We start from the raw sequence: 12,334 nt of genomic DNA, 5'->3' as shown, positions 1-12,334 counted from the left end.
AAAAAACGCATCAAAAACGCTACATGTGAACATAGCCTGTGTGGAGGATCATTTTTGTTTTTGGTTATTTATTTTGCTTTATATACAAGTCATTACCCTGGAAAGGATGTTCCTTAACACATTTCCCAGGAAAATCCATTTTGGTTTCGTTTTGGTATGTTTTGTTGTGTGTCCGTAAAAGTGGCGTAATACCTCTGACAACGTTGTTGACAGCAGTGACCTGGGAGTCAGAAATGCTTCCCGGGGTCTTCTCCATGTCATTTGAGCACTGTTCCCATCGATTTGGGCAATTTTTAGGCCCTCTGCAGACCGCCGGGGGGAGCCGCCTGAAAAATGCTGGAGTTTCCCATAGACTTACATTGGGCTCGTTGCTTGGATCGAGCACCTGACTATTCCAATGTGCTCGACCTGAGCATCGAGCACCCAAGCATTTTAGTGCTCGCTCATCACTAATCAATACCCAACATCTGGACGTCCACATGACTGCTGCAGCCAATCGCTGGCCTCTGAGGTTGCATGGTGCTATTAGCTGCAGTGATTACATGGTTGTGCTGCATGACATCTCATCATGAAATAAATGAGGCATGATGGGGATAACGGGAGCTTCTGCTCTGGAGCAGTGGATTCTGTTGGGTGTATGCAGGAAAGCATGGTTGGGTGTGATCTTGTTTTTTGCTCTAAATATTTGTTTTCCACCTGAAGCCATATTACAGCAGGATGAATGTAGTCCTACACACCCATACACAATAAAACATAGAATATATGCTCAGACACTTTAGTCATTAGCGAATGTTCCTTTAGTGGACATTTCCAGTAAGAACTGACCAAGTAAATTTTTCCATCCTTTACCTATTTACTCTGTGAAGTGTAATCGCATCTCTAGTAACAGTCATATGTTACTTTCAGCCAAGTCCAGGCTTGGTGATCCCCTTACATAGAATGGTGATAATAGAGCAGGGACTGTCCACTTGTTCTTGTTTTCACCTGTTTTTTTTTTTTTTTTTTTTTCGGTGGGGAAAGGATTACTCATGTGTGCTGATTTCGCTGTTACACTAAAAGATGTTATCACCCTGTGGTAATGATGACGCTGCTTACAAAGAGGAAGTCTTACTCATACCAATCTGCAATGAATGTATTCACTAGGTGCTTTACCTGGACACTTTATTTTTCTCTTATAGGTTTTCCATGAGCTTTCTATTAACTAACTAGTATGACCTAGATCAGAGAAGCTGAAAATTCATTTTTAGGCTATGTGCCCACGATGCAGAAATGCTCCGGATTTTTTCCTGAGCGTTTTTGCATCTCCCTGGCAGAAAAAACGCATGCGGATTGTACATGCGGATTGTACATGCGGATTGTACATGCGGATTGTACATGTGGATTGTACATGCGGATTGTACATGCGTTTTTTCCTGCCAGGGACAAGCGGAAGTGAAGCGTTCTTCACATGCATTTCCGCATGCGGGTTGTCAAGCGCTTTCCAAGCAATTTAAGCATCACGTGGAAAGTGCTTGACAACTTGGTCACACTATATAAATCCATGCAACTGGCATGGATTTATATAGTGTGACCGAAGAATGGTAAAAAAAAATGTAAAAAAAATATTTACTTATCTTCTGATGGCCCCCGGAGTCCTCGTCTCTGCTTGCAGGCAGCTCGCGGTAGATTTGAGGACCTGCCGAGGTCAGCGGTCGCGTGACCCGTCACATGACTAAATGACGTCAGCGCAGGTCCTTTAGTCTACCGCGAGCTGCCGGCAAGCAGAGACTAGAACTCTAGGTGCCATCAGAAGGCAAGTCTAATATTTATTTTTTATTTTATTCTTTTTTTTTTTTTTTTACAGGTTCTATGGTACCCGGGTTCAGAGGAGAGTCTCCTCCTCTTCAAACCCAGGTATCATCCGCACTTTAAAACGCATGGAATCCACATGTACAGATGCAGTGATGCGGATTCCATGCGTTCCAATGCAAGTCAATGGCGGCGAAAACGCAGCGCTTCCGCAAAATAATTGGTAGTGCTGCGTATTTTTCCGCAATGATAATCTGCAGCGGTAATTTCCGCAGCATGTGCACAGCACATGCGGTTTATCATTGGGGAACATTGCAGACCTTCTACCAAGCGGTTTTTAAGCATTTTTGCAGCGGAATTGCCACTGCAGAAACGCTTTAAACGCATACTGGGCACACAGCCTTACATTACTTTTTGGGATTTTGAGATGATCAGAAACCACTATACTTCTCATAGTAAACCAATATTCAGCATTATTTCTTTACCAAAAAAAATAGCTTAAAGGGAATCTGTTAGTAGGAGCAACCCTCCTAAGCAGTCTATGTGGGCACGTAGGTCATAGAAAGCTGAATAAAATGATAACTTGATATCTGTGATCTGATGTCTTGTTCCATAGAAATCCATGTTTTTCTTAATATGTAAATGAGCTGTTAAGATCTATGAGCTGGACATGGATCTCCCCAAGAATCTGCCTCCAGAATTTATTATAAATGTAAGGGGGTGTTACCAGTGTGAGACATGTAATGGATGACAGACTGCTTTTCTCATCTCCCTTCAAAGATTTGGGAGTTTGGCTAACCCAGTACAGCAGAGCTGAACTTTCTCATTACGAAACACATCTGCAGTTGTAGCTGTCTTCTCATAATGTTGTCAGCTCAGCTGTACTCCCCTCAACCCACGCTAACTGCCTGCGAGATGGAAGCTAAAGTGGTGCTAGTTGTAATCCATCTCAGCAGCAGAGCTGATGGCACTGAAAGGAGAGCTGCACAGGTGTTCAGCTTCCTATGACCTGTGTGCCCATATAGACGGCTTAGAAGGGTTGATTCTTCTAAAAGATTTCCTTTAAGACATGCTATCAGCCAGACAAAGAATGATACATACTTTATTGGCAGTTTTTGTGTTTTTAGAGGGAATGCTTCCAAAGTAATTTTTGGCAATATTTTCAAAACCGTTTATTTCTTATAGTATCACATACCTTACTGGGCATTTGAATTTGTACCCTTTTTGATAAAATTAGTGTCTTCTGTGTTTCAGTCCACCCATGATCCCTGCTCATAATGGAAACCAGAATCCTGGAACAAGTATACATCCGGATGACGCCGAACAACAAGCTGCCCTCTTATTAGCCTGTTCTGGGGACAACCTACCGCCTAGCCTGCCTCCCGTTAACATGTATGACCTTTTAGAAACCTTGAAGGTAATGATAGTGCATAATTTCATGGCCTTTTAAAATGTCTGTGCCATCTCATAAAAACCTAATCATCTCAGAAAATAAACAAGAGATTCATGGATCCAAGAATGTAATTTTAGTGCCGGCTTATAATGCAAGGGTTTACCCATATACAGTACTGTGAAAAAGAATTTATCTCCGAAGACGCCTTCTATCTATGTGCCATATACTACAAGTGCTTCTCACTAAATTAGAATATCATCAAAAAGTTAATTTATTTCAGTTCTTCAATACAGAATGTGAAACTCATATAGTGTATATAGAGTCATTACAGAGTGATTTATTTCTGTTAATGTTGATGATTATGGCTTACAGCCAATGAAAACGCAAAAGACATTATCTCAGTAAATTAGAATACTTTATAACAGCTTGAAAAATGTTTTTAAAATCCGAAATGTTGGCCTACTGAAATGTGTGTTTAGTAAATGCCCTCAATACTTGGTCGAGGCTCCTTTTGCATCAATTACTGCATCAATGTGGCGTGGCATGGAGGCGATCAGCCTGTGGCACTGCTGCGGTGTTATGGAAGCCCAGGTTGCTTTGATAGCAGCCTTCAGCTCGTCTGCATTGTTGGGTCTGGTGTCTCATCTTCCTCTTGATAATACCCTCTCTATGGGGTTAAATTCAGGCAAATTTGCTGGCCAATCAAGCACAGTGATACTGTTGTTTTTAAACCAGTTATTGGTACTTTTGGCAGTGTGATAGGTGGCAAGTCCTGGTGGAGAATAACATTTCCATCTCCAAAAAGCTTGTCGGCAGAGGGAAGCATGAAGTGCTCTAAAATGTCCTGGTAGACGGCTGCGCTGACTTTGTTCTTGATAAAACACAGTGGACTTACACCAGCAGATGACATGACTCCCCAAACCATCACTGATTGTGGAAACTTCACACTAGACCTCAAGCAGCTTGGATTGTGGCCTCTCCACTCTTCCTCCAGACTCTGGGACCTTGATTTCCAAATGAAATGCGAAATTTACTTTCATCTGAAAACAACACCTTGGACCACTGAGCATTAGTCCAGGTATTTTTCTCCTTGGTCCAGGTAAGAGGCTTCTGGCCTTGTCTATTGGTCATGAGTGGCTTGACACAAGGAATGTGACACTTGTAGCCCATGTCCTGGATACGTCTCTGTGTGGTGGCTCTTGAGGCAATGACTCAAGCAGCAGTCCACTCCTTGTGAATCTCCTTCAAAATTTTTGAATGGCCTTTACTTAATAACCCTTTCACGGCTGCGGTTATCCCAGTTGCTTGTGCACCTTTTTCTACCACACTTTTTCCTTCCACTCAACTTTCCATTAATATGCTTGGATACAGCACTCTGTGAACAGCCAGCTTCTTTAGCAATGACCTTTTGTGGCTTACCCTCCTTGTGGAGTGTGTCAATGAATGCCTTCTGGACATCTGTCAAGTCAGCAGTCTTCCCCATGATTGTGGAGCCTGCTGAAACAGACTAAAGGACATTTTGAAATGCTTCAGAAGCCTTTGCAGGTGTTTTTTGTTAATTATTCTAATTTACTGAGATAATGACTTCTGTGTTTTCATTGGCTGTAAGTCATCAACATTAACAGAAATAAACACTTGAAATAGATCACTCTGTTTATAATGGCTCTATATAATAATGAGTTTCACTTTTTGTATTGAAGAACTGTAATAAATTAACTTTTTGATGATATTCTAATTTAGTGAGAAGCACTTGTATATGAACAAAAGTACTGGAAAAAGAGAAATGCCAGCTCCCCGTAATTCAGATAACGCTCTTCTATGTGGCGTCTGATAGATGTGTCTGGGTTTGGTGAATGTCAGGAGAACATTCCCCGCCTGACTGCATTGTGCCAGTTGTAAAGTTTGGTGGCGAACGGGTAATGCTACATATGTCTTTCAGGGGTCGGCCTCCTCCCTCTTATTCCAGTGAAGGGAAATTTTAATTCTTCAATACATGAGAGAACTTTCACAAATTTTTTCAGGTTGAATTGGACACGCCATGTAATATTGGCTGCAGAGCAGAATAAAACTTTTTTTGTTTGTTTTTGTAGTTTCGCTCTATTGTGGAGATATTGGCAAACTATTTGGCTCATGAGTTAACTTTAGTTATGTCTAAGTGGGTGGTTTCACTGGTGGCGTGGACTTCTTCTCCCTGTATGAGTTGCTATCTGATTACACCCACATGGACTTAATAAAAGATCAGACCGCAAATGTGAGGCCTATTCCCACCAAAGTGGTTATGACAGTCACCAATTATTTTACTGGGAAGAGGTCATCGATAAAGGCTAAAACCGACGCGCTCTCAGCAGCTCATCTACTTGGGTTTTCCTGCAGTTGAATCACTACCAGTTGTGAATAGGTCACAGTACAAAAGTGCTGGTAAGATTGTGCTGTCAGTGAGTGTGAGTGCACCTCCAGTTCACGGTTTGTAGGTACTCTAAGCCTTTCCCAACTGGGCGATATTCCATTTTTTCACTTGTTTTTTTTCCCTCCCTTTTTATCAAGAACCATCCTCTTTAGTTTTTTATTTTTGTTTTTCCTCATCATAGTTATTCTAGGAGTTATTTTATTGCAGGGAGAGTTGTAGTTTTGAATGACACCATTCTTTTTAATATACAATGACCAGGGTGTCCCAGCGGTGTGAGTCAGGAGTCATTGATCTCCCGGCAAAGGGCTTCAGGAAAATGGCCGCCGGTGTCAGCCCATGCGCAGATTCAGATCTCGTGTCAATGATGAGCCGAAATCTCAATTTGCGCATGCATCACGTCTGGCGGCCATTTTCCTGAAGCCCACCGTTGAGAGATCAATCGCACCTGCCTCGCACTGCCAGGACACCCCTCCCAGCCCAGGGCCTGTAGCATCACCCGACTCCTGCTGCCGCCGGCTTCCTGCTCCTCCACCACTGCCCCCCCCCAAGGAAGCCAAATTCGGACTAGAACACGGACCTCATTTTACGTTTTAATTTTTTTTTCCTATTTTCCTTCTTTTAAATTTGGAGTGTGTCTTATGGTCCTGTGCATTTTATAGTCCGAAAAATATGGTAACTGGGAAGTAGGGCAAAATGAGTAATTGTAAGTACACAGCGCCATATAATATGATGACTGCAATATATTAAGAGGATAAAAATTTTGCTGGGAGGAGGGCTTCTTTACTTCATTCCCTATGCTCCTCTGAGTATTGAGGTGTTTGTTTTTTTTTAATGAACTTCTCTGCATACTTACCCTGTCAGCACCACTTTATTGGTAAAGGCCATAAAAACTAGCACTGAAAACCCAATATCTCCGGAACCATATCACATTGATTAAAACAAAACAAAAAAAAAAATGATTACTCAGGGGAGCAGTGGGAATAAAATAAAAGCAAAAACTGGACACTTTTATCCTGATGAACAGTTCTCTTTAACCTCTTCCTGACATATGACGTACTAATATGTCACGTCTGATGTTTGGTGCGGGCTCAGTAGCTGGGCCTGCATTATACCTGGCACAGCTCCTCTCACTGCTGGCTATATAACAGCCCGAGTCTACAAGGCATATGCTGCAGGATCAGCTCCTGAACCTGTATCGTACTCGAGTATCCGACATAGGAAGTGCTAGTCCTTCCAGTGTTGGGAAGTGGTTAAAAGGGGCTGTCCATAGTGGTACATTGTTTTTCAGAAATCCTCACAATGCTGTAAAATAAAAGATAAAGCAAACTCTACTTTACATCTTTCGCCACATTGCTTTGAACGCTGCCTGGGTCCTCCATTATTCTTTGTACTTCCCCTACTTGATGTGGCGAGAAAAGGAAGTACATGAACTATTGGAGAAGATGGGCTGTGTTAGAACGGAAGCGGCAGGGGGGCATAAAGGGCGCATGTGCTTTATTTTATTTTTTATATTCTTTCTTTTACAGCATGCCGGAGAGTTTCTGAAAAACATTTTTTAGGTGTGAACAGCCTTTCAAATGGTGCCCACCTTAGTGAACGGAATAGGGAAAGCCCCATAAAAATCCACATTCACTATCTACATGCGAACCCTATACATAATCGCGAGGGTTAATAATGCTTTTTACGTGTGGATATATGGCACTTTTGGACACAACTTTCCCATTTAAATGTGGAAATGAAGTTCCTGACCTTGGACTTTTACCTCTTTTTCAGATTCACAGAGAAGTCATCCCTTCTCACACTGTTTATGCACTGAACATGGAGCGGATAATTATGAGACTTTGGCACCCGAGCCAAGAGGAGCTTCAGCAAGACCAAATTCATCGACAGAGGTTAACAGCCAAGGAAGGACTATTCAGTTAGACACCGAAGCTTTTTTATGGTTAAACCTCCCTATACCCCATACTTTTTTCTGAACTGCTGTGCCCTACAACTAATGGACTGAAAACATTTTTAAGACCAATTTACAACTTTTTTTTTAACTCGGGCTTATATCAACTTCATCATTTTTGTTAAATAAACAGAAAAGCATCATTTTGTACATCGCAGTGTTAATTAAAAAGTATAAAATCAGAACAAAACATTGGTAAAACAGGAAAAGCAGTCCTGCTTAGAAGTTGCAGGATGTACAGGTAACTACTATTTTTGACCCTAAACAATCTAGAATTGTGTGCTGCATTTTTTTTTTGTTCCACATGGAAAAACTACCATGTGCACGAGCACATTGGATATAATTGGCCATTAGTGGACCGAAAACGTGTTCATCTGAACGAGTAAATAGGGCTGGGTATTAGAACGAATTCAATTAATTTGCCATTCGATGTCATCTCGATTCTGGGTTGGCCAAAAATTGTGAATTTTATTGAAGTTATTCCCCATGGCAGGAGAAAGGGGTTGTGGGTTTCATTATGTGCACCATGGCATGCGTGGCTTCCTCACCAGGAGCTGCAGCCTTAGTTTGGGAGGTATTAGTTCTGTGAATTATAATGACCTGAACACTTGCAGGATCCATCCTAACCCATCCAGTGTGGGCTGCATTATTGGGGCAAGTATTCCGGCTGGGAACATTGACAACAGGGTTAGATAAGTAGAAATTGATAATTTGACAATTTAGTTCACATTGGGGACATACATTCCCTGGAGACTTGTTCACACATGTGGCAGCATAAATCTAAGCTCTGCAAAACTGTACATCCTCGGCAAGACAGTTATGTAGTGTATCCTGGGAACTGGCACTTAATCATGTATGCTGCACAGCTAGCTGTCAATCATATATGCAGCACGGCTAGCTGTCCAAATATCCCTGCTACCTGTGTGTTGAAGCTGCCTATATAATTGTACTGCGGATATTGTTTCTTCACAGCACAAATATAGCTATTAAGTGTCCTACACAGCGAGTAAATGGCAGAGAGACTGAATACAGAGGAAAGAACAAGGGGTATGATTCCCTCAATGAATAGAGGGAGGGTGAGACAAGATCCAGTTTCATACAAGGATAATATTTTCTCAGTTTTGTTCTGGAAGGGTAGGTTCCCATGATGAGTATTTGAGTTTTTGATGTTGCAGATTTTCTGCACCCATTAAGTAAAATGGGTTACTTGCAATTTAAAATTATTTATGTGCATTGACTTGAATTAATCTGCGTGCTATCCACGTGTGATATTAGTGTCCACATAGACCAAAATTACTGTTGTCAAAAGCTGGCCCTTGTTTTGTAGAAAACCGGTAAACAACTCTAGTCATACATAGGGGCTCATTCAGATGTGGCTGATTTTGCACTGCAAAATACAGTAGAATACTTGCAGATGGGGTTTTGGAAAGTTTTGTGAAATGTGACTGTAATGGCGCATCCTCAGAAGCACATTCATTGATACTCCGTCCCACTCACCTTACCTCTCCATCTAACTACGGGCTCTAGCAATCAGGTTCACAGGTAAGTGGGTACAAATGGTCATGAAGGTGTGAAGTTCATGGTTACCAAGGAGAAAATAAATGATTAACATGTCAGATGGTGCTCTGTAATTCACTATATTAGTCTACAATTAAGATATATGTGATGGCGTCCAAAGATTCCGATTTCCATATTTGATTTTTAAGCTTTTTATTTTAGGCAAATATGATAAATAAATCGTACAAATTCGTTGTATACTTCAGTTGAGACTGAGAGCAATTAATTTTCTCAGCCAATCGAATACTTCCCAGATAGGGATGGGCGAACCCGAATGGTGAAGTGTGCGTGCACGGACCCCGAACACTGACTTCTCCCAGAAGTCCGTGTTACTGTTCGGGTTCGGCAGCCTGAATAAAGCCTGTTGAAAGGCTGCCGCCACTCAACAAACTTTTCCGGTGTGGTCACTTCTGGCCCCATCACAGCCATGCCAAAAAGTGGCGTACCCTCTATTTTTGATAACAAGCACAGGTAAAGCAGACAGCTGTAGGATGCATCCCTCAGGTGTCTGCTTTATCTTGATTGGTTAGCAAAAATAGAGCGCCCCCCACGCCGTTTTTTTAAATTATTTAAATGAATAATTAAAAAAGCAGTGGGTTCCCCACTATTTTTGATAACCAGCCAAGGTAAAGCGGACAGCAGGGGGCAAGTATTCTCAGGCTGGCAAGCTCCATGGATATTTGGCCCTCCCGAGCCTAAAAAATAGCAGCCCGCAGCCACTCCACAAAAGGCACATCCATTAGATGCGCCAATTCTGTCGTTTGCCTGGCTCTTCCCGCTTGCCATGGTGTTTTGGCAAGCGAGGTAAAATTTTGAGGTTGATGTCCATTGATCTTAAGACAGGTTAGTAATGGAGAGGTGTCTATAAGGCACCCCCATTACTAACCCCATAGTTAAAACCAATAAACACAGAAAAAAGTCCTTTAATTGTAAAAAGCACACCCCGACCTTCTTTTATCCATTTATTACCTTCCTGCATCCCACGTCCTACAACGATCCCCGACTTTGCTACAGTGCTGAGCGGTGACATCAATAATGTGACCATTTAGCACGGCAGCTGGAACACAATGAGAGTAGCGTGTGAATCCGGCTACTGTGAATATCGCTGACGTCAGAAAGGTTGATACAATTGTAGCTAATCAATAGTTCTTGGGATAATAATAATTTCCACAATTGGATGTGTTTTAATAAAATGTTCCGGTGCTGAGATAATCTTACAAATGTTCCCCTGTGTAATGGCGGTGTCTGACCGTCCAGGGCCATGGTCTGATCATACCACAGCTCCTGGCCAGGGGAGAATGCAAAAGGGTATACAGACGTTATAGCACGGGATCACAAATAATTATTTCTTTGAAGTAAAAGATTATTTAAAAACAGGCAGAAAAATGCTTTCTCTCACAAAAAGTATCAGCTACGATCCCCTTCTGTAATGTCATACACAAACATTACACAGGGGCACATTTTATAAGATTATCTCAGCACAGGAACATTTTATTTAAACACATCCAATTGTGGAGATTGTTATTATTCCAAGATCTATTGATTAAAATGAACTATCCGTAGTGGGGAAAACCCCTTTAATCCTTGTTGCAATTATAGAAATAGATTAAACAAAATTAGTAAAACACACAAGGTACAATTACAGTAATGTTTGTTGTTTGGTATGGAATTAAAATGGTTTGTAAACTAATGGAGAACCCCCATTCTTAACTGCTAATGTGCCCCTCCTTAAATATAAAAGTATACTCCCCTCCCAGATTGTCACCACTCCTGCCAAATGGGTACTGATTTCTGGCAGTCACGTGACCGCTGCAGTCAATCAGCGGCCACTTTTTGGCTGCAGACTTTAAGTATTCCTTCGGTGTGGATGTTCCCTTTAGTGAAATGAAGAAAGCATTACCGGTCGGCAGGTAAGTAGTAAATATACTTATAGATAGCTAGTATCTATCTCTATCGAACCCGTTCTACGCTCGGGTGGCGAGCGTTTTTATTGGTATATGGTCTTCCATCCTGGTATTTGTGCTGCCCAATCCTGGTATTTGTGCTTCCCAATCCTGTTCCCCCATCCTGGTATGCATGGCTCCCCTCATCCCTATCCTGGTATGCATGGTACCCCCTCATCCCTTATCCTGGTATGCATGGTACCCCCTCATCCCTTATCCTGGTATGCATGGTACCCCCTCATCCCTTATCCTGGTATGCATGGCACCCCATTCCTCATCCCGATCACGCTGCACATATAAAAAAAATAAACACTTACTCACCTTTCTTCCCTGTGCTCCAGCGCTGCGTCCTGTTCTGCCAGAGGCCGGGGGAGGAGTGTGGTGCCGGAGTAAGCGCATTGCCCATAATGCGCTGTCTGGCGCCATTTTGCTGAAGACACACTGCAAATGTGTCTTCAGTAAAATGGCGCCAGATAGCGCTATGTGCATGCGCCAGTTCCGACGCCACACTCCTCCCCCGGCCTCCGGACTGAACAGAGGCGCCGCTGCAACGCTCCTCCCGGTCAGTTAAGTATGTAAGTATGGCGCCGGAGATCGCGATATGCGTTCAGTGTCTATGCATACCGTGATCTCCGGCGCCATACACTCCTCTTACCTGTAACGGCTCCATGCGTTCTGTCTGGAGCCAGACTGTGCAGGTGCGTCGTGCTTGCGCAGTCTATAAAGGCTTTAGACAGAGGGATGCATCTCTGGTTATATGATAGATGGATATAAATTCTGTTCTGTGAGTCGGTCAGTGGGCACATACATGTGCACCTCTTTTCTGCATAATATTCCCATCTGCCTCCTGCACTGCACTCTTCACTTTCACATAATTTCCATTGCAAAGAGTGATATCTTCTGTGAAAATGTGCTTTATTTCTGCCCTAGAACAAGCATGCTCTGATCTCATTGCAGGGTTTTGATGCGGGTGGGATTTTGAAAACTCCTTCCACTTGTATTATAAAATTTTGAGGTGCAGAATTGGCAAAGGAACCCTGCCTTAGCCAATGTCTTTTTGGCTTGTAAAATACTGAATGAATGCCATGTTTTTTTTAGCATCGTTTTGTACATTAGTCCTCTGTCTCAATAGAGAAATCTATTGGACAAGTTCCCTAGCCAGAGTATGCTGTGTTTTTCACTGAAAAATATGAGTAGCCAGCTCACCACAGTAGTCCGTAGTAGCTCAGATCGACACTCCTGCTCAGTCGGGACGACAAGTAAGCTAAGTAGAGATGGATTCAGCTACACAGACA

The 12,334-nt window shown here is 42.4% G+C and overlaps 1 protein-coding gene across 1 annotated transcript in view; it reads left to right on the top strand.

The window, feature by feature from the left end:
* Positions 1-7,689, top strand: part of TADA1 (transcriptional adaptor 1) — a 38,066-nt gene extending 30,377 nt beyond the window's left edge. The window contains exons 7-8 of the mRNA XM_073643146.1: positions 3,043-3,205; positions 7,362-7,689. Coding sequence (XP_073499247.1) covers positions 3,043-3,205; positions 7,362-7,511 — 313 coding nt within the window. The 3' untranslated portion in view covers positions 7,512-7,689. The remainder of the gene's footprint in view (positions 1-3,042; positions 3,206-7,361) is intronic.
* Positions 7,690-12,334: the final 4,645 nt, after the last annotated feature.

Source organism: Phyllobates terribilis, unplaced genomic scaffold (assembly GCF_046119375.1).
Source record: "Phyllobates terribilis strain yellow unplaced genomic scaffold, ASM4611937v1 Scaffold_8__6_contigs__length_399053987, whole genome shotgun sequence".
NCBI lineage: Eukaryota > Metazoa > Chordata > Amphibia > Anura > Dendrobatidae > Phyllobates > Phyllobates terribilis.
Note: the sequence above shows the minus strand (reverse complement) of the source record. Positions and strands in the feature narration are given on the sequence as shown.